The sequence below is a fragment of the Cetorhinus maximus genome, chromosome 17 (assembly GCF_964194155.1).
Source record: "Cetorhinus maximus chromosome 17, sCetMax3.hap1.1, whole genome shotgun sequence".
NCBI classification, from domain to species: domain Eukaryota; kingdom Metazoa; phylum Chordata; class Chondrichthyes; order Lamniformes; family Cetorhinidae; genus Cetorhinus; species Cetorhinus maximus.
Genome location: NC_135895.1, coordinates 33425490 through 33448195, shown reverse-complemented (window position 1 = coordinate 33448195; position 22706 = coordinate 33425490). Strand labels below are relative to the sequence as shown.

At 41.4% G+C, this 22706-nt stretch overlaps 1 protein-coding gene across 1 annotated transcript in view; it reads right to left on the bottom strand.

Annotated features, from left to right (window-relative positions):
- ptch2 (patched 2) overlaps nt 1-22706 on the bottom strand; it is a 122558-nt gene that overhangs the window by 56093 nt on the left and 43759 nt on the right. The window contains exons 3-8 of the mRNA XM_078560951.1: nt 20697-20886; nt 19543-19612; nt 16185-16276; nt 10220-10415; nt 9333-9454; nt 4065-4212 (exon numbers count right to left, since the gene is read on the bottom strand). Of these exons, the coding sequence (XP_078417077.1) occupies nt 4065-4212; nt 9333-9454; nt 10220-10415; nt 16185-16276; nt 19543-19612; nt 20697-20886 (818 nt within the window). The remainder of the gene's footprint in view (nt 1-4064; nt 4213-9332; nt 9455-10219; nt 10416-16184; nt 16277-19542; nt 19613-20696; nt 20887-22706) is intronic.

Here is a 22706-nt window from a genome sequence, read left to right as displayed (position 1 = left end):
AAGAATCATTCCGCTAGGAGCCAATTTCTGCTTAAGGACCGGTTTGCTCTATGCATTTTAAACCTACGTTGGGCATCTATCCAACTAACCGCTGCTTATCAATTTCTTTCATCTTTCCTTTGCTTTTTTTGGGAACCTTCTCTTGAAGGCACTGAAATCATACCTTGCCCAATTGGTCAAATGTGAGTCCAGGCAGCGAATGCCAGGAAACTATTTCATTGTGGAGGACATCTCAACCAATTACAATTCTGTCCTCACCCCCGTACATACTTGTATGCTTTTCAGCAGGGGTCACACAATAGGAGTCAGCAATGGAGAATCTTGGCTGCCTTTACCACTCCTAACTGAAGGGCACAGAGGTTAATGTCCCAGAATACCTTTTCCACTCCTGTGACTCTGGTTTACTATGCAAAACCCTCCGCCTAACAATCATTGGTGACAGACCCTTAAGGCACCATGTCATTACATTTTGGAATTCTCTTCCCAAATTCTCCTGCTTTGCTACCTCTCTCTAAGCCTTCAAAGGCTTCTGCAAAATCTGCCTTTTTTGACCATGCCCCTGGGTCACTGCCCATAACTTCTCTCCATCTCCCTGCTCATATCTCCAGAACTCCTAGTTGCATCTTGCAATGTTTCATTGTGTGAAAGTTATTACAAAAATGCAAGTTCTGTTTGTTGTGTTCTGGCTCAAGCCAAGTAACTTAGTGCAGATTGTGAATTAATACTCAAATCTTCTGACTTGTAAATGTTCAGCGGCACACCACACGTTTGCCCATAAGGCCACTATGGAACTTCTGCATTTTCAGCTGTGGTCGTGTTGAGTCCTGTGAGCTACGGCTTCTCAGCTAGATTTCTCAATGACACTTAAATCCAAACTAGTCCTAGTAAAGGCATTAAAGAAGCCTTTTGTTGTATTCAACCCCACTCTTTATGGCATCACAATAACCTCCCTGGTGCTGCAGCATCCTCCTACTGAAATCAAGAAGTAGCTGAGCTACAGTCTACAAGCCTACAGTATAGGTGGAGGCCATTTTGTCCATCACACAGTGGGGCAAGGGAAGCAGAATGGAAACTGAAGTGTTCGCCTGCCCCCAACCCCGTCATCTCAGTGTGTCTAATCAAACGTCGGATGGTCAATTAGTGGCTGTCCAGCGAGAAGGAGGCCAATTAGTAGGAACAAAGGGGAGCTCTACTCCAATCGGTAATGCAGGCTGGGACATCATGTGGCAGGGAGCTAATGCTGCAAACAGGGAGTCAGGGACAGCTAGAATTGTAACAGCCCCCTGCTTCTAGTATCAGTCTTCTTCCTGCCTTCAATAAAAAAAATGAAACAATGTCATAAAAAAAAAGACAGACGCTAACACCTTCTCTAGCAGAATCCATTGGTACATTCAATCATGGTGCCAGTGACAGGCCTTTTCTTCTGCCCTTGTGCCGCCTCGTTACAGCTGTCGTAAAACACTATTTCACGTCTGACACTAAAACTGCAGCGGGCATGGAAAAATTGTGGACGACTGGGTTGTTAGCAAACTTAATTGCTTATTAACTAGTAGTGATTTCAAAATGGCGGTTGGGCTGCCAATTTCAGCACCCGCTTGCCTTCCGTAATTTGGAAGGCTGGCGTGATGATGTCACATTGCCGACCTGACATCATCGCACCCTATCTCACAGCCTTATGCCTGCAAACACATTCCTTCACCCTACACACTCGACTTCCTCATAAAGTAAATTTCATACTTTGAATATCTGTAATATTTCTGTTAAGCATTTAACTGTTCTGATATAATTACATATAGAGCACTGGGTGGGTGGCAATGAGTAATAGCTGCCTATAATTTAGTCTAGAGGGCCTTTAAAAGCAATGTTTCAGTACTTTATGGATATCATATAAATCCCAAGATTAAATTACAGCCACATACACACTGTCTGCCACAGCAGTGAAATCCTGTTGCACCGTTGGTTTGGCTGGTAGCCAAAATGATCACTCTAACTGACTGAGCAATATATTGAGACAGCAATTCCTGATGTGTACTGCTGATCGATGCGCTCCACTGCTGAGCAGCATTTCTTAGTAGTCATTGGCATTTTAAACAGCTTATTAAATTACTGCTTAGAACTGCCTTCTGATAAACTGCTCAACGTTTACTATAATGGAATGGTACAATGCTCTTCTGTTGTTCTATTTTGCACTAAGACCGTGTACTTACACCTCCATAATATTGCCTGACTTCATGCTGTCTCAGCTCATCTGCTGGTGATACCCTCATTCATGCATTTATTACTTCTAGACTTGACTATTCCAATGCCATCCTGGTTGGTCTCCCACATGCTATCCTCTGTAAACTTGAAGTCATCCAAAACTCTGTTGCCCATGCACTAACTCGCGCTACTTCCCATTCCCTGCTCACTCCTGTGCTTGCTGACTTACATTGGCTCCTGGTCAAGCAACATCTTGATTTTAAAATTCTCATCCTTGTTTTCAAATCCCTCCATGACCTTTCCCCTCCTTATCTCTGTAATCTCCTCCAGCCCCATAACCCTCTGAGATATCTGCGCTCCTCTAATTCTGGCCTCTTGTACATCCCTGATTTTAATTGCTTCACTATTGGTGGCCATGTTTTCAGCTGCCTAGGCCCTAAGGTCTGGAATACCCTCCCTATACATCTCTACTCTGTAGCTCGCTTTCCTTCTTGAAGATATTCCTTAAAACTGACCTCTTTGACCAAGCTTTTATTGATCTGACCTAATATCTCCTTATGTAGCTCTGTGTCAGGCTTTGATTTATAATGCTCCTGTGAAGCACCTTGGGATGTTTTATTGCATCAAAGGAGTTATATAAATATAAGTTGTTGTTGCCACCGTCATTCCATTCATTGCTCTCAATGCAAAGCTGACATTATGAGTAGAGCTATTTCACAGTGCGGGTGAACAACACACAGTTTGCATGGGCTCATCCTTAGCATCTTTACAATTAACCAATTAAAGCCAGTTATGGGCAATAACCGGTCCATTTGTATATTATTACCTATTCATATACTCGACAGTGCAGATCAATGGTCAATCAGTTACAACTGAATCACAGAATTATTGCAGCGCAGGGGTTGGCCATTCAGCCCATTGTGCCTGCACCAGCTCTCCAAATGAGCAGTTCCCTTAGTGCCATTCTCACGCCTTCTCCCCGTAACTCTGCACATTCTTCCTTTTCAAATAACAGTCTAATTCCCTTTTGAATGCTTTGATTGAACCTGCCTGTACCATACTCCCAGGCAGTGCATTCCAGACCTTAATCACTCGTTGTGTGTAAAAGTTTTTTTTCATGTCGCTTTTGTTTCTTTTGCAAATTACTTTAAATCAGTGCCCTCTCGTTCTTGATCATTTCACAAGTGGAAACAGTTTCTCCCTATCTACTCTGTAGAGACCCTCATGATTTTCAATACCTTTATCAAGTCTCCTTTCAGCCTTCTCTTCCCCCGGGAAAACAGTCCTAATGTCTCCAATCTATCTTCATAACTGAAGTCCCTCATCCCTGGAACCATTTTTGTGCATCTTTTCTGAATTTTCTCCAATGCCTTCACAACCTTCCTAAAGTGCGGTGCCCAGAACTGGACGCAATACTCCAGTTGAGGTCGAACCAGTGTCTTTTACAAGTTCAACAAAACCTCCTTGCTCTTGTACTCTCTCCCCCTATTAATAAGACCTAGGATTCTGTATGCTTTATTAACTGCTCTCTCAACCTGTCCTGACACTTCCAATGACATGTACATCCAGGTCCCTCTGTCCCTCCATCCCCTTTAGAGGGCCACTGTCCTCTGAGGCCACCATCTTTCAACAAATTAAAAACTGCCATTGGAAACAATCAACCAAACTGGGCTGATCGCTGTAAAGAATTAGAATAATATGACAAAATGGGTTGTGGTTTCTTTATTATTGAGATTGAGATGACCCATTGAGCTACCTCTAAGCAAGATAAGATCCTTACTTGTGGAAGTAATTTCATATTTCATTTCCACCACTACATAGCATCACATCAAACAAAGAATAGGGAGGAACACTTTGAGAAATACCTCTACAAATTTCCGCTGCCAGCTTTCCAGAATAGCCGTTGCCTTTTCCTGGTTCCAGTTGATATCATGGATTTCATAATCATCCTTGAAATGTTCATAAAGTTGCTTTGGGCTCATCAGTAGATACATGGTCTGGAGAGCTTCAGCACTTCAGTAAGGGGGGGAAAGAACAAACAAATGTGTATTTAACAAATATATAAAAAGGAAGACTTATATTTCTATAGCGCTTTTCATGGCCTCAGAATGTTGCAAAGCATTTTCGCAATGAATGAAGTATTTCTGAAGTGCAGTCACTGATGTAATAAGGAGGAAAGCCACAATGTGTAGACTATGCTAGGTCACAATACATCACAGAATGTTTAAAATGAAGACCGTATTTTTGGGGAAAGAGTAACATTGTAGTATTTCTCTATTAATAATGGGGATATAAACAATATTTTTATTTCAGAGTCAGGGTGGCCTTAAGGTCAAGTGATTGTATTGCATTTTGTAGGAACAGTTCAGCAGCAGTGGTGCAGTACACTGGAGCACCAACATGACAGCAAGTGCCACTCATTGTGTTCTGTGGCATGCAGGGTGGGAAAGAGTGGTCAACATGCTTCCATATAGGGTGGGAAAGAAACTGGGCAGAGTCACTCGTATGGATGCTTTCACTCACTCAGTTATAGAGGGATAAAGATCTGAGTATGGATTGCCTGTCCAGCCCTCTCTGCTATATGGTGTGGGAAATCAAGAAGAAAATATGTTAAAAAAAACACATTCCCTGGTGGATTTGAGAGCAAATGTACTACACATTAAGGTACTAAAGCAGATGTCCCACACTTAAGGTGCTGAGCTAGCCCACATCAACTGGGACAGGAATAGAAAAGTCCTGTAGCTCTTGGGCAATGAAAGGGAGAAATCAGCTAGGGTTCCCACTCCTCATCCCTATCCAGTGATACATACCAACATGTGAATTAGGAGGAGGAGTAGGCCATTTGGCCTCTCGAGCCTGCTCTGCCATTTGATAAAATCATGGTTGATCTGATTGTTGCCTCAACTCCACTTTCCTGTCTACCCCTTATAATCTTTGACTCTCTTGTCAATCAAGAATCTATCTAACTCAACCTTAAAAATATTTGACGACCCTGTCTCTACTGCTCTCTGGGGAAGAGAATTCCACAGATCAAGGACCCTCATAGAAAAAAATTCTTCTCATCTCCATCTTAAATGGGACATCCCTTATTTTTAAACTGTTTCCCCTAGTTCTAGTCTCTCTCACTAGGGGAAACATCCTCTCAGCATCTACCCATTAATTTACCTCAGGATTTTATGACCTCCTGCCCTCATGTCAGGTGAGGGCAGAATGTGATGGCATCCACAGCCAAAAGCCCATTGGCACTCATATATGAAGATTTGTTTCTTGATCAATGTACGGGGGTGCTGCTAATCTCTGTGGAACTCAATGCCAATATCAATCAGGACAATTAAGCAAAATTAAAGGACAATTCCAAATAATTTAAAAATAAATGGTGTTGCTCAAGGTTCATTGTGAAACACTGCACATGGCTCATTGAGATTTTTTGCAGTGAGTAGAAGAGTTATGCATACTAGGGAAGCCTGTGGGTTAGTTAATCTCAGCATGGATAGTAATAGGCATATTACAATTAGCCTCAGCAATGATAGGCCATATTCAGCTAGTTCTTAATTGCTATCCAGTAAAACCACAGTCCACTAAGTGACTGACATTCATTATCAGGGCCAACGCATATGAGTAATGGCAACTTGGAGGAGATATAGGAGGACATCTGTTGGCCCCAAAGCGTGCTCCAGCAAGGAGGGAATTGGAGCACTAAAAAATGGGCAAGAAAAACAAATTAAGAGAAGGAGACTCATTATAGTCTCTGTCACCTTGAGACATTTTATTATTTTAAAGGCATTATATAAATACAAGTTGCTGTTTTGTTTACTTGTCTGTGGGTAGAAAAGTATTTTAAGGAGCATTGATGTAACTGCCTTGGAAAGTTAAAAGATTCCTCCTTCAGACTGAAAACTGAAATTCGGAATTTCTTCTTCTCAACAAGTTCACAGTTTTGACAAGTCCCTATTCTCAATGGTCCACTGTGGCTTCTTTTACATGTTGTTTAGGCACAATCTCATATACTGAGCCTGAAACTTTAGACTTAGGTCAGATAACCTATAATAGCCTTGGGCAATGGCGGGCCAGGAAAGTAGGACTCCTCCCATCACCTGAATAGCATCATGATTTGCTGGCAGCTCCACCATGGAAACTTCACAGGAGTGGAGTCGCAGGTGCAAATTCAGTTTGTGCTTTCAGCTACTGGGCAGCCTGTTGGTTGGCACATTGACAATCATAACTCAAAAGACCAAAACTAGGATATCATAAATCATATCACAAAGTAATGTTTCTAAGTTGTTCACGGCCTGTTTAAAGGGATTGTGCCACATCCATGGAGATTTCCCAGGTCATATTTCTGGGCAAAGGACCAACTTTGTTGTAATCCCATTCATTTCAGACTGATTTTAAATAGAAAAATAAACAGGATGAAAAATACTGGGATTGTATAACAGTCCATTCATTTTTTTTTATGATTTAAAGTAGTTCCTCTTTATAATTTGAAATGATCTGTGATTTTCTCCTGTCCTTAGGTTTCTCTATTTCCAGGCAGTGTGGAGTTAGACAGGGAGATTGGCTGCCAATTTCTACCAGTGTCCTTTTGAAGATGTTGCAGGAGGGTGTAAAACGGTAACCCTGGAAAGGACTTAATTAGTCTGGGAAGAGAGAAACTCACGGGATTCTGCCAGCAGCTGCAAACTGGTAAATGACCACGACTGACACAGTGTTTTACAGAAGTGACATTCTATGCCACTGCAAAACTAAACTCCCCATTACTCCATTAAAAATATTTATTTCCATTAATTAACAATGGAAACAAAGCAATATTTTGCATAATTATAATTAGCATTGCCTCAAAGGTGACAGTTGTTCTTAAAGTGAGCGTTTCACAGGTACTATAATAATTTAAATTAAAGTATGTTATAATATTACTTTTAATATTAAGTTAACATCTTTGCCATCCTCCACTGTATTCCTGTATGATAAATAAAACTGTTATAATACTGAGCACAGGTGATATTTAAGTGAAAAAAAAACAGAAAATGCTGGAAATAGTCAGGCATCTAATGAACTGAAACTTTAATCATTTCTTCTCCACAGATGCTGCCTAACCTGCTGAGTTTTTCCAGAATTTCCTGTTTTATTTCAGATTTACAGCATTTGCAGCATTTTGCTTTGACATTTAAGCAGAGCCTCATTCAGAAGAATTCCTGAACACTACAATATGAAGTAGCTGAATTGAAATGAACACTGTTGCAAGATTCAGAGTTCATCTGAGTTAATCCCAGAAGGGTTAACAACCTTCTTCAATTCCAGAGGGGATCAATAACCTTGCCCAATTCCAGAGAGGATTGACAGTCTTTCCCGATCCCAGAGGGGATCATTAACCTTTCTCAATCCGTGAGGATCAATAATCTTTCTCAGTCGCAGAGGGATCAATAACTTCTCTTCTGTGAGCAAAAGGTTCCCATTGGAGCTGAAGATTTTTATAAGAAGCTCCTTTTCTTCAGTCTGGGATCCTGGTGAGATCTTAGAGGAATTTACAAGGCAAATTGGGACAGGTGCTGCTGAAGCCCCTTTACAGGTCCCAGTGTTCTGACTATAAGATGACTCCATTCCCACAATTTCAGATGAACTTTTTGTCTTTGGGAGCAGGCAGCCTAGATTACCGCCTGCAAATCATCTAATGTTGGAATCCTAGAATTTCAGTCCATGCATCGTAGCTCCTTTGTGTTGGCTTTACCATATCTCTTCTAAATGACATTATCGGCACTCAGAAATAAAGTGGCAGAGGATGTTAAAGTTAAAAATAATTCTTTGAAATGGTTTGATTTTTTAAAAAGAAATTATAGTGGTGAGACTGCCTGGGAATTCCAGTGATGATATTCTTTTCTTTAAACTGATTCCTAATGGTGAGGCTCCTTTTTTTAAATGGGGGTTCTAGTGACGAGACCCTCCCTTCTGTAAAAGGGACCTGATGGTGAGACTCGCTCTTTAAGAATGAAAGAGTGATGTAAGAGGCAGGATTATATGACCATCCACTTACTGCAGCTGGCTACTCCAGAGATCAGGTCAAAGGGCAGCACTGATTGCCTTTGCAAGGAATTCCTTTGCAATGTGGTTATTGGAAGGCAAATCAGCCTGATTTAGACTTTAACCCTTTCAGAGCCACTTGGGACCAAAACAAAGCAAGCCCACATTAATGAAAATAATAATTCTGTGTTTGCGTAATGAGACAACCAGCTGGTTATTTGTAGTTGGCTAGTATTCAAGCAGCGTGTTCTTCAGGATGTTATCAAAGTGGGTGCAATGCCTCAGGGTCAACTCTGATCAACTGATAACCTGGCAACTGTAACTGCGCCTTCCTGAAACACCCCCAAAATGGGAAGGGCACATTTTCGGTTATAAAGGACACATCCTTTCCTGGATGATAAGGCTGGCAGTCATTCTGGAATGATTATGTAACTGGCTTGAGACAGAAGCATGGGGCTTCATTCTGCAGAGGGCCATATTTCAGTGGATCAGAATGCTGGCATTCCAAAAGCGCATCTACCTTGTCCATGCCTTAACACCTTGTTTCACAGGTTAGCTACAAAGCAGAGCACTTTCAAGCATTCCAGAAATACTGTACATTACCCTGCAATTTCAAAAGAATATCATCTACTTCCTCACTGTGACACACGCTTTCCTCACTCCAGCCACTCTTTCAGCCTTCCCGACCAGTTCCCAGTAATTGCCAACCAATTAGAAATGGTTTTCTATTGCAGGTGCAGCACTATTCGGAAATGGTCAAAAACTTCTTAAAATGACTGGGAGGTAAAATTGGAGGTGGGAATGGAGGTGTGGTTTCCGTTCACCCACTGTAACTTTAGCAGGAGAACCACAGACACCCTGAAAAAATGGCTTACACAGCCTTTAGGCCATTTTTCAGAGGGCAGGGGGTGGGGGGGATGTTGCTGAAGTTACAGTGAACAATTGGAGGACGCCCAAGGAAATTCATCCCCGTCGTAATTATTATCCTCTTAAAAAAGAAGAGACTTTCATGTAATCAGCCTGGTAAGGATTTAAATTGCAGTTTCAGAGTTCCACTTAATTGTGCCACTTAGGGCTAATTCTAACTCCTTTAATTTTCCTTCTCCCTTTTGCCTTACCTCAGCAGTACGTTTTGAGAATCTTTCTTCACACCGCCCAAAATCAACTCCTCTTGCCAATGCATAAATTTCTTTGAGAATCCATGGCAGCCTCCAGTTAATTCTGTGGGAATATTAGGAGCCTGTAACAATATAAAAAACATGCTTAATTCACATCGGTAACTTGTGACCTTTTATTGTTCAAATCATGTAACAGGCTGTAATTTCAAGTGGCATACAATGAGAACAGAGGTACCACAGCTTTTCTTAAAAATGTAAGCAGACACCTAGAGAGTCACCATAGAACCATAGAAACGTTACAGCACAGAAAGAGGCCATTCAGCCCATAGTGTCTGCACTGGCCGATGATTTGAGTGGTCTTTGGAGAGTCACAATTTTCTGTTCCAATTCTTGTTCTGAGAGCCTTCACCAAGCATTCAATGCAGTGGATGAACAATGCAGAATGGACGCCCTTACCCACAACTGCCAATTTGTGCAGATTTCTCTGTGGACTCAGCCTCAAGAAACTAGGTTTAGACTGTTTCAAACATAGGCCTATAGCATTGTCAGAAAGAGGTTTCCACTCTATCAGTCTTCCCTAGATTCAAAACCCAAGGACCAAGAAGTGAAATGAAACCAATATTCAACAAACTTCATCTGGTCTCTTCAAATGAATAAGGAAGTCATGTTGAATATTGGGATCCTCCGCAACTTAAAGATTCACTGGCCCTAACTGTCAGAAACTATAGGATAAATTCTGCTCTTCTGCATTTGCATTGCCTTGTGCACGGGGGCTGTGCCCAAATTTCTGTATTACTCCCTGCCTGTGAAGCTCAGCACTGGAATTGCTAAAGACCAAAACTTTCCTTGAGGCCAAAAGTACAGAAATATATTACCAAAGAGCTTACCTCCAGTGATTTTTTGTTTCGGGCAGTTGTAGGGCACTCAGTGTCATCTGGTTGTAAGCAAGGTCTATCCATGTAAGCATGTCCTACTTGAGCTTTATCTAGCATCTCCCTGAAACCCTCCAAAGACGTAAATTGCCCCAGTTCATCCAGGAGCTGCACAGGGTCAAGGTTCATCCATTGAATATCTGGTTTTCCTCTGTTGAAAGAAAATCATTCCATAAATTGTTAATTTTCACTAAACCAATTCATGCTCCCCAAATCCATTTGATATCAGTGATGCGCAAATCTGAGGTAATCTGTAACAGGTAGACTGGAAACAGGCTGAGGAAGCAACCCCACAATGGTTGTATTAATTATCACACAGGTTGAACTCTCTTTAAGTCTTCATTCAAGTTGAATGGGACAGGTCATAGGCAATTTGTTGCATGCTCAACCAATGGGCTAAAAGTTCAAAAAGCAGTCTTGACTGCCAAAGTCAACTTTGATGGTTCTTATAAAAGCCAGTAGATGGAGTGCTGCACTGAGTTTCATGAAGGACAACTCAAAAAGAGAGAAAAATAATTACTCTCCTGAAAACACAGTTATCAACATTGCAAAAAATATTAATCATTATAACCCTTATGTTTTTCAGTTGAGAACAAACATCATAGAACCAACCTCTACCCTCACTAGTGACAATGGATCTAAAAGGCCTGGGGGGTTCTGGTGGTCTCCCACCACAGTCCTGACAGGAGACCAGCAGATCTCCAAGAATACATTTTAAACCTGGTTCTATGAGGCCTCTGTCTAGTGTGGGAGACTCCTGCAGAATAATAGTCAGATGGAAAAGGAAATGTGAATTCCCAAGGAGCTGCACTGCTCAAGCTCCAGTGGGACCTGGTGTATCAGCGAAGGCTGGCGTGCTTCATGAGTTGAGGTGTACTAGTATCCACAAGGTGTATGGAACACTGAAAACCATGATTTTAAAAATATTTTTTATAGCTGAATGTCGATTGGGTTGAGGGCTCTGGGTTGCTTGATGACCACCCACCTCACAGGTAGGCAAGTGGTGAAGCCTTTGACTAGCCCTTTGTCCACATTCTATTAAATAATCCAATTGGATACTGTACCTAGCGCCCATCCTCATGCGAACTATATTGATAGTTTCAGAATATGTGGCCAGAGGTTACAAATTCTGTGCCAAGTTTGTTCAAAGATTCTGCTAATGTTGCTTTTTGACATTTTCCAATATAACCAAGCAGATGTTATTTACACAGAGAGTCTCAATAAAAAGCATCTCTTTTAATGCATGTCTCACCATCAAAACCTTTTAAAAATTGTTTTTCTGTCGAGCTGTTGATTTTTGTGGGATAATGCTATTTAAACTGTGAATCAGTGAAAGGGTGTGTGTGTGAGTGTGTGTGTGTGTGGCGCGCTGGAGGAATTACAAAGCGAGAAATGAATTATCATTAACCCAGGAAATCCTCTGTTTCTTTTTGTTTTATCTGTTGTCATTTTAACTGTGGGCATTAATTCATTACCTCCCCACTGAAAATTCAGCAGCTACTCCAAGTCAATTCCGCTGATGATGTTATTCCAATTAATGTGTGAATAAAAATACCTACTGCCAAAAATACCAACAAAACAGACATTGCAGAAAGAAATATTACTGCCAATCATAAATTTTTTTAAGTATTCAATTTATACTGATGACAGGACTCCCTCTTTATGGAAGTGATACTATCTGTTTAAGTTACTGTGCAGGAAGATTTCCTCTGTCCACTACTTATAGTGAAATCAAAAACACATGGATGAAGAATGCATTTATATAGAGTCATAGAGGTCTACAGCACAGAAAAAGGCCCTTCGGCCCATCGAGTCTGCGCAGGTCAAACAAGTACCTAACCATTCTAGTCCCATTTTCCAGCACTAGGCCCATAGCCTTGTATGCCATGGCATCGAAAGTGCACATCCAAATACTTCTTAAATGTTATGAGGGTTTCTGCCTCTACCACCCTTTCAGGCAGTGAGTTCCAGATTCCCACCACCCTCTGACTGAAAGAATTCTTCCTCACATCCCCTCTAAACCTCCTGCCCCTTACCTTAAATCTGCCCTCTGGTTATTGATCCCTCCACCAAGGGGAAAAGTTCCTTCCTGTCTACCCTATCTATGCCCCTCATATAAGTTGGTTACAAATGGTAACCAACAGAAATCTCTCTCCCCCTTCCCCTGCTCTCCCCCCACTGCCACTCCCCACCCCCAAGCAAGTTCTTCTGTTCGCTTCAGTTACTTCACTTTTCTAATGCTGGTCTTAACGGAGAAAGCTACTTGACAGGTAACTTCTGTCAATGGAGACTGTTTACCCTGAAAAGAACCAGCCCACAATCACTTTCTAAAGACACTTTGCACACTGCTGATATTGATACTTTACAGAAGCATCCAACCACACCTGCCCCAGCCTTTACAGAAAGTGGGCAAATAAATCAGGGAACTCTACAAATACAAATATTCTTAAAAATTAAAATGTTGTTTTCTCACTTCTAATTTCCCCCCAAAATATTACAACATACATACAGGTGATCTATGGGTAAGTGCTTCCTATTGACAATACTTACCCATGGTGGTACCTTCTCCTTTAAGCTTATATCATTGCCAGATGCAGAGTAAAAGACCATGTATTATCCTATTATGGAGGAACAAAGTGAGGGAAAGCCTGATCAGGCCGTGGTGCCCACTCGTATTTCTTAACTTTGTGCAGTGAGACATGACAATTACTGGAGAACTCTCAAATGTCTTGATATTACTGGCGTGTGGTTTGTCCTGCGTCATTTTAAATTCAAGCAGTGAACGAGAGGAAGAGACAGTCTCCTCCTCTTCTGACTTGATGATATTGGGCTAGTTAATGAGGTAAACTTGTTAGTTGAAGAACTGACTAAACTGCAATAAGAAGCAACCTGCCAGTGAGAGGAACAGACCCTTCATGGAGGCTTTAAAAGGCTGCCTTACATTTGTGAGCTTTACTGTCTGCAGGCTTTATATTTAAGGGAATAGGCTCACTGGAGTGTTAAGCTATAAAAACACTGGAAAACTAAACTAATTAAAAATCAAAAAATGAAATATCAAAAGCAAAAATTAATCTTAATATAGACACAAATAAAACATCAACAGAGCCATATCTCACCATTCAAAATTAGCAAGCACATGCACTAATGTGCTTGTATGAAATTGCCGTATCTAGTATTTTAAAGTTTCTGTTAAAATAGTGAACAGAGGAATTTCATACAGACATGCTAACATTTTACACAGCACAATATCACCCTATAGAAGGTAATAGATGCATGGCAATTAGCTGAAGAGCAGAAAAAAATCTTTTGGTAAAGTATTTTGTTATCTGATGTGGCAAAACATTAGGATCCTTTTTCCACTGTTAGAGTTTCTTTAAAGATGGGATTAGTGTCCTCCTGTTTAAGATCTCAAACTCTGCTGCTATTAGGTGACATTTTAATAAACCAATTTTCCTTCAGTGGGCACTCTCCACCTGCACATATCCAGGCTATGTGTCAGGCCCGATCAAATTAATTTTTCATTAAAGGTCTTTCCTCTAAATAATCAGATTACGCCCCACAAACAGAGCCTTGCGGTCTCCAACGCTAGCTGCCACTCTTGATTGTGTCTCTCCCCCTCCCCCATTGTGCTCGTTCCTCCTCCCACTCACCATGTAACAGCTCTCTTCTCAGCCACATTAAATCATTAATCTCTTCATCTGTAAAATATCCTTTTGTACGGTTTTCTCCCGCCACCACAAAGAGTGTCTTTTTTTTCTCTCTCTCTCTCTTTCTTTCTTCTCATTTCAGTGCATTTCAATACCCACTGCTGCCAGCTCATCACCATTTGGGAGCTGAGCAGAAAAATGGACTCAGGGAGGCAGGATAGAAGAGGTTCCTATATGGAGCTCGCACCCTCCTCCCCAGACTGCCTCGCTCCATTTCGACAAGACCTAATAAAGTTCTTCAGAACTGTCAGGTCTCTCTTGGTTACTTAACTGGAAGTGGGGTGGGAGGGGGGTGGGGAGAATTAAGTCAATCAATTGTCCTTTTTATTTCAGTTTTTTCTGTAATATTTAAATAAACCAAAATGCTTGGTGACTCAAGTAAATAATATAAAGTGTTACTTTGATGAGCTATAGGCACTGCAGTGTGATTTATGCTAGTATTTTAAGCATAAAAGTGTGCAAAGTCAAAGAGTGACGCCCAAAAGCTTTCAAACTGTCATCTAACAACTGAGATCCGGTAACAATCTTAAACTTGCTCCTTACCATCTGCTTTTATTTAATATCTTAAATATATGCTATATACTAAAAGAAATGAAGGCGCGGAGATACTTAGGGGGAGAGGTGTTTTACTGCATTTCCCTGCTACTACTGGCTGTCAGTAGATGCTGACTGGTGGGAGACCTCTGTGCCTTAATAATGCCTGGTGATGGCTGCACAAGAGAATTGACAATCTCTGACATCATCACCACAGGTTTAAGGTTTAGTAGCAAATAAACTAGACAACTGAATAAGTCAAACTCTGTTTTACTGCATGGAATTCTGTGGGTTTATGGGCGTTTTGGGGATTGAATTCTGAAATACCATTCCTTTTTCCATGAGAACTGTAAGCCAGTGGTCTTGCAAAGAATCTATGACACTATGGCAATGAAATGCTACTGATTATAAGCAATTCGATGTTTCAATGTTGGCCATATGTCCGTAAAGGAAATTTGTAAAGTGTTTTTTCGGACACTCGCTTAACACAAAATAAAATTTTGCTGTCACTTTAATGAGATGTCCTGAGCGTTAAAGCACCACCCAAGCTGAAACCAGAATTCCAACTATCTGAAATGAAATGATTATAATGTGCTTTGGATATTGGCACTCCCTTGTTTTATCACTTTTCTTTTTGCTGCTTTTCAATTGGTCTCTCATAATTAAAGCCTGCCCATGATTTTGATTTTTTTTCCCCCAAGTGAAGGGGTCTTAAAAAAAATCTGTCAGAAAGAGAGACTCGAGTGTATAGGACATCTCAAATAGAAGACAAGGGGGGATAAAAAGTCCAACTCTGGCAGAATGACACTCCAATAATTCATGAGCGAGGCATCGCATGAAGCAAGCCCTTTCTGATTCCCACATACCAGCGACCCCTTCTACTGCAACCAAAGAGAGGCTCCTTTATCTCCTATTTTTTGCTTGAGTGAGTCTTCTCAAGCCCTTTTGTTTTTCTACTTTTGAGAATAGATTGCCATTCTTTGTTCTCCTTCTTTCTCTCTCTCTCTCTCTCTCTTTCTCTTTCGCGTTCTCGAACTGGCTGAACTGAAGCGGAAGCTGACGGCACACACAGACTATCCTTCGGCAATGATGGGGAGGGGGTAGGGTAGGGTGGGGTGGGGGAGGGAGTAGTGAATTGGGGAAAGTTCTGTGGTTCTGAAGGAGAGAGGAAACAAACGAAAAAGATGCTAAATATTGAATATGTCACACGTCCACAGTGTTTTACTTAAAAGATGCATTTGGGAGAGTAAGAGTCAGTGTCGGTTTAACACCAAAGAGTAAACACAAAAAAAAAGCTGTGAAAAATCTTTCAAGAATGGAATGCTGTCAAGTGAGCTGATTTTAATCGAAAGAGCGCCTTTTTCTTCTCAGGGGCATTTTTTAAATAGGGCCCGTGGCATGAATAATGTGTACATTTTATTTGTTGGGCAACTTGCAGCAATAAGGCTCAGATTAGCATGAGAATAACTTCAGTTACCGTCTGTTGACAAAGAATTCCCATGGGTCTCTCTGCTCTGCCTGACAAGTAACCACATCGCAGGGGAAGAATGCAAGCCATTGTTCAGTCTCTCACCACTTTAATTCAGACCAAAAACTTGGGAGAAATGTCCAGCGTGTCATTTTTAGAGTACCAATCCCTAAAACCCCCAGAACATAATAATTAACGCAGTTGTACTTACGGTAGGTAAGCAGAACCTCCTTGAAGCCTGGCACCATCCCAGAAACAGTCCAGGGGAGTTAGAATAACACAGGGAAAAAGCTTCTCAATCATCTAGAGGGTGGAGGGAAAGCAAGTGAGCAAATATTACTACATTATTACCATAAACAAAGCAATAGAAACAGAAAAATTAGGAGAAAACAATTCATTTAGACTTATTTTGATTGCTGATTTCCATTAATTTGGGGTCTACTGTTGAGGGAAAGTATTTTTAGTGACTGGGAGAGGCAAATGACATTATACCATCCATAAATATTGGTGATACATTGGCACGTTTGGTTTAAGGTGATGTAATGCCTTTACTGACCTTAAGTCTTTCAGTAAATTGCAAAGACTGGGAAAACTTGATAAAGTGTCATAGCACTACCAAAGTGCTAAACCAATCTCAGTAGTTGAAGACTGAGGTTTGGTGGAAGATATATCCTGGCAGACTCAAGTTTGTCCAAGATTATTAATACAAAGAGGTACCCTTCCAATGCAATGGTAATCCCAAATAATTATTTTTCCTGTGTTTCCTGAACTGTGAAATGTCAATAAGTTGTTTAATCAGAAGATCCATCACGGGTGAACCTGATCCAATTCTCGCCCAAGTACATGTAATTCAACAGGGGATCAATGTCTAATGATCATCATTGGCTGATTTTCCCTTCCTTCCACCAGGGGCGCCAAAGCCCATTGTTGTATCAATTACGGCTGAGATCAACTGACTCACCATCAGCCAGGGACTGAACGTGTGACTGTCATGGTTAGATTATGGATCAGTTAACACAGCAAGTGGCGCATTTACCCACGGTCTTTTGGGGACCTTGCTTTTTAACAGAATTATTTGCGACAGAGGAAGCAAAAGCCCTAAAAGGTAAGTTTTAAATTGATCTCTGTAGGGCCAGAAATGAGCTGGGGAGCTCCTCCAAGCCCCACAAGGAAAGCCCGAGCCTCTGTTGCCCTGGACTCCCCAGTTCTCACCCGCTATGACCCTCTCAAACCCAAAACCAACAACACCCCCCCACCCCAACCATGTGAAATCATTGTCCATTGGCAACCACATAGCTGCCTCTTTACACCCACTTTGGGCTCGCAGCAGAAGGATGTGAATAATGTCAACTACACTCTCCAGCATCATAACAAGCGAACTGGCGAATAACAAATTTATCAGTGCGCTAGGTGAAATTCCTTTACTGACAGAAAATGGCAGAATGTCTGTCTTTACTTTTTAAATGATTTATTCTATTGTCACTATCCTCTTTTACTTTGAAACCAGGAGGCAATCACTCTGCACTCGTTTGAAGAATGCAGGAGTCATGGGGCAGAACTCACCATCAGTGGGGGTGTAAAAGTGAAAGGTAGCGATTCAACCATCCATTATACTTGCTGCCTGATTTTCCACTGTTACTGTATCAGTGCGAGTGTGGGGGACTGCCTCCTGACATTCCGGTAATATCATGCTACATCCCAAGGGCCGCAAGGGAGATCCTTTCAAATTCTCAGAAGACTCTCGAACAGTCCTTAATACAGACCACTGTTGAGCTTGATACATGTGCTCATAACCAGCAATTTCTGCTTTTCAACTTCTAGACCTTATTCTGGTCTGAAGGAGCTGCCCTTTTTAGCTAGGTGACAAGACCTGGATCTTCACACACTGCAACTTGTTCACACACAGACTCAGCTCTTCATTTGTTTCCAATGGTGGTGAAATTTGAAAAGATTTCTTCCACATGTGGTATGGGACTAGACATGGAAGAGAAGGAGTACTAAAAAAGAGATATCTCTACTTAACAGCACTTTTATATATGTCTTGAATTTGGCCAAAAGCTGTCTGGCTGAGTGTCAAATCTGGGCATAACTGGCCACAATGATCTCTAGTGACCTTGCATATGAGAAGACATGGTGAAGTATTAATTTTGTGATTCTAACAAGAGGATTTCTGATCCTCGTAAACTACTATACCCATTAGTGCTGGAATGATGTTTAATAATATGTGTGTGTGTGTTTTGTGTGTGTGTGTGTGTGTGTGTTGTGTGTGTATGGAGGGGGTTGGGGAGGAGGAAGAACAGAACACAGAGGAGATAATTAATGACCATCTGTGCCAAACATCCTCTTCCGCTGGAGCATATACAGGCTATGTTGGCAGAGACCACGTTGAACTCCAAAACCATTAGCTAGCCATAAATCAGGGCAGCCTGTCATCAGCCTTCTGCCTCTACGTCTCGATCATACTAGCTGGCTTTGAAACCCTGACAGCAACATGCAAGTTCCATTGTACACAGAGCATAGTGTCATATTATGTCAGCATCTCCACATGGGAGCATTTCTTAAAAAAAGTCTGCATTCCCCTCCACCCACTTCACCATATTAAATTAACCCTTTTGCCCTACAGCATAATAAATAATATACATGCAAATTTATATTTCAAGACAAAGATATTGCTAGCCATAAGGTATGGGAGAAAGGGCACAGGGTCTTTAACAAAGTATTCTGGGATTCTGGGTATATAGTTGAGAGTTATGGGCTTTGCTAATATTGTTTAGAGGTTAAATGGCTTTCCAATGGGTTCAGCAAGCTTATTTAGTGAGTAGCTCAACTATACAAACAAGGTAGACTGTGCTCATCTCCAGTAACTGCTAAATTAGCTGATCTTATGGGATAGTAAGAAGACTGCTACAATTGACCTTCACACCCTTGAGTTAGGGCAGCAAAAATGAGCCATGGCTTCCACACTTGACTCTTATCCAGTGAACTGTGCTGGAAGTAGACGTATGTGCAGATGTTTGGATGGGGAAATGATTGAGTTCACCTGCAATGCGCCCTGTGATCATGCTGCCTGTCAATACTCAATTTGCAAGCTGACATATGAATACCAGCCATTTGGACAAGGTACAGGAAGGTAGAGGATTTTCTCTATTTTAGCTCTAATAGTTGCACAGTCTAAAGATAGTTCCAGCACATTGGATTCTGGAAGATTTTATCGCCTTATGTTATATGGAGCTAACAAATGGTACTCTACTGCTAAATGTCACTCTGAGTTGCCTCTTGTTAGAAATGACTTGACTAAAGTGAACCATATCAACTTTACTTCAATGTGGTCATCGATTCAGGGCATAACAAAGGCTCAAGGCACACTTTTGGGATAGAGCAGGGGAAAGTCCATTGTACTTCAGGACTGTAATGCTGAAATTCAGTGGATAAAGAATGGTTCCCCAGCACTGATTTTACTCACTCTGATAATCACCAGAAAGTTCTGAGTATTGTGAATAAGAACAAAAAGCTCCAGCGAGCAAAGGGACACCCTTGAGATAGTAAACTATAATTTCCGTCATACTCACTCGTTCAATCATCCCATTCTCAATGATAGGCACTCCAGATTTGTAACAGATTTTGTTTAAATCCCAGGACCTGAAAGAAAGGTTAAAGGGCAATGACCTGGTTAAACAGTACACTGACGGAGTCAGCAATGCTAATTACTGAGTGCAAGCGCATATACATTTATTTACAATTGTGGGTGTTTGAACATTGTACTGCTAGGAATTGAAATTAAATATTCTGTAGATGACATTGTTTAAGGATCACCGCCTCCCCCCAAAAATATAGATAAACAGAACAAGTTTACACTTGTGCCATCAGCTACTGAGTCAAGGCAAGAACAGAATGACTGAGAGGGAAGAACATCATCCCTATCCTATGAAATCAACTGAGTGAAGAGCAAAAGCCTGAGACTAGGCTACCTGCCATCCTCTTGTCCCCAGAATGATGTGTGGAATTTTCAACTTCAGTGGCCATGTAAATGGATGATATCAGATTGGCAACCCCACCCAAAAAAAAATAGGAAAAGGAGATGGAGGGGCTCATTTTAAGTCTCCCTGCCAGGTGGGCAGGAATGGACAGATGAGAGTTAAAATTGACCAGCTCCATTTCCTGTTCAAACCCTGCCATTCTTCGATTTCAACACTGCTGGGGTAGACAGTGGATTAGCCGGCCATTGGACTCAGGCTCGAGCCTCATGCCAAAATCCTAATTGGGGTCCTAGGATGTCCAGTTGAAACTGGCCAGCAACTGGTGGGAAGGATGAAGAGGCTATCTAACTAGCGAAAACATTTTCTTTATGGGGCCAAGAGGAGCCATGCCCTCCCAAAACACTTGCCATATATCTGGAAGATGGCAGGAGGCCCTTGAGCACCTGCCACAAGTTGCTGTGCACCTTCTTCCTTCCCAGAGCAGAGCAGACGGGAAGTGCATTGGTGACATTTGAAATGAGCTCAAGTATCCCATACCTAAAACCCAGGTTACCTAGTGCATTCCTCAATAAAAATGGAAAATGTTGGAAATACATAGTAGGTCTGGCAGCATCTGTAGAGGGAGAAACAGTTAGCGTTTCAGGTCGATGACCTTTCATTAGAAGCGTGTTCACACTTGTCCTGCCTTCTCTGACCACCTGAAACCCGCCCTTCATGTCAATAAGTGATGGGAGCAACTTTCTTACTTTCCATATAGTGAGACCTGTACTTTGCTGGCTGCCAGCGTAGCAACCAGGTGCTGAAGCAATGCCTCCTGAGTAAGGATATTTTCCCCTTCTTCCTTTGAGGTTTGAATTAACATCTGTGTCGTGAAGATCGTCTCCTCGCCCAGTTTGTCCCGTGTGTACATTAACTCTTGACTCACTCTGCTTCCCACTGCACAAAAAAACACAAAGAAACATTTAAGATAATATTATTGATAATATGACTGACATATAATTACTGTAACAATAAATCTCAGAAACTTCTTCAACAAGATATTCATTCACTCCAGCATCAATCATGTCAACAATTATCAGTTCTCGTTTAAGAAATGTTTGCTAGGGTCAGGGGAGTGCACATGATTAAAAATTGTACTTTCACCTTTGGGAACAAGGATCAAATTTAGTTTAGATTGACAGAATGGAAGTCTCCTTTGTAAGAGTCTTAAACAAAATGTGTCTAAGACAATCTTGATCCAGTTCCTAGTGGGCAAGAATCCATGGAAGAGATTGGTATGGATGGATGCCGTGGGAAAAAGAAATTCTGCATGATTTAATGGGGAAGCTCTCCTCATCTTGGGGTTAAGACACATTTAGTGGAATGGAATTTAAAGAATTATACCCTGCATTTAACTCAAGACCTGGAACATTTGATGGTGACACTGGGAGAAAAATATTCCACACCCATTGCTAACATTCCTCATCTTTTTAAGTACGAAATTCGCCCTTCTTCATTTTCTTTAAATCATGTTTGCTGCAGACTACATAGCTACCATTTGGGCTGTCCGCAGGCTAAGCTTACAGAACTGCTGCTTGTTCTTACCCATGGTCAACAGCCCAGCCCAAAGCAGCAAAACATGGACATCTAGAGACGGGAATGACTCCTGACCACCCCCACCTGATCCAGAGAGGAAAGTGACATCCTACATATGAGCAGGAGGTCGGTTAGCTCAGTTGGCTGGATGGCTGGTTTGTGATGCAGAATGATGCCAACAGTGTGGATTTAATTCCTGTACTGGCTGAGGTCATCCATGTGGTGACCCTCAGGTTAAACTCACCACCAGTCGTCTCTCTCTAATGAGGGACCAGCTTATGGTCCTCTGGGACTACAGCAACTTTCATAGCTTTTTAATCCACTCATAAAAAAATTAGTTTCTCTTTTTTTTCATACTTGTACCCTCAGAATGGTTAAAACACTTAAAGAAGAATTGAACTGTTAAATGACACTATAGGTAGCAATAGTAAAGAAGCTCTTTCAAGTAGACTGCCATATTGACCTGAACAGTGTTTGACTATTTTATAATTTATATTTGAACAATGGCATATTGTCCACCATCATCCCTCTAGAGGAGGTGTCAGCTGTGGCTCAGTTCATAGCACCCTCGCCTTTGAATCAGAAGGTTTTGGGTTCATGTCCCACTCCCGGAAACCAAGAACTGTGATTGTAGTCGAAAGAGTTGCAATCTGTGACTGTTGATAACTCGAAAGAGTATCATCCCTCTAGAGGGTATTCTAAAAAATATGCATAATAATAATTTATGCTGAAATGCAGTTCCAGGCCAATTGGTTCTCCCTCCCACTAGGTCAACTGGAGTAAAGTAAAATGAGGCAGAGAAAAGATCATAAAATGAGAAAAGATATTCCAAACACGTAAGTTTATTACCCACAAGAGATAAAATATTTTTCCTGTAATGACCTTGAATTAGAAATGTAGACTGGTAATTTTCCCACAGTGCTTGGTCCTTCATCAGGAACTGCAAATTCTCTTTCAGCCCTGTGGTGAGATTATTGACTGTTCACACTTTGTACTGGGTCCTTGAACTCGAGATGGTAAAAGAAGTATCAAAGAAAACAAAGCACTGTGTCTTTAAAAGAGGAACAGTCCAAGTCTTGATTACATTAATGGGCTGTCTTCTCACTCATAAAAATCTACACTGAGATAGTACAGCCTCTCTTGGCCTGGAGTGCGTAAAACATTTCCTGGCTTGCGTGGTG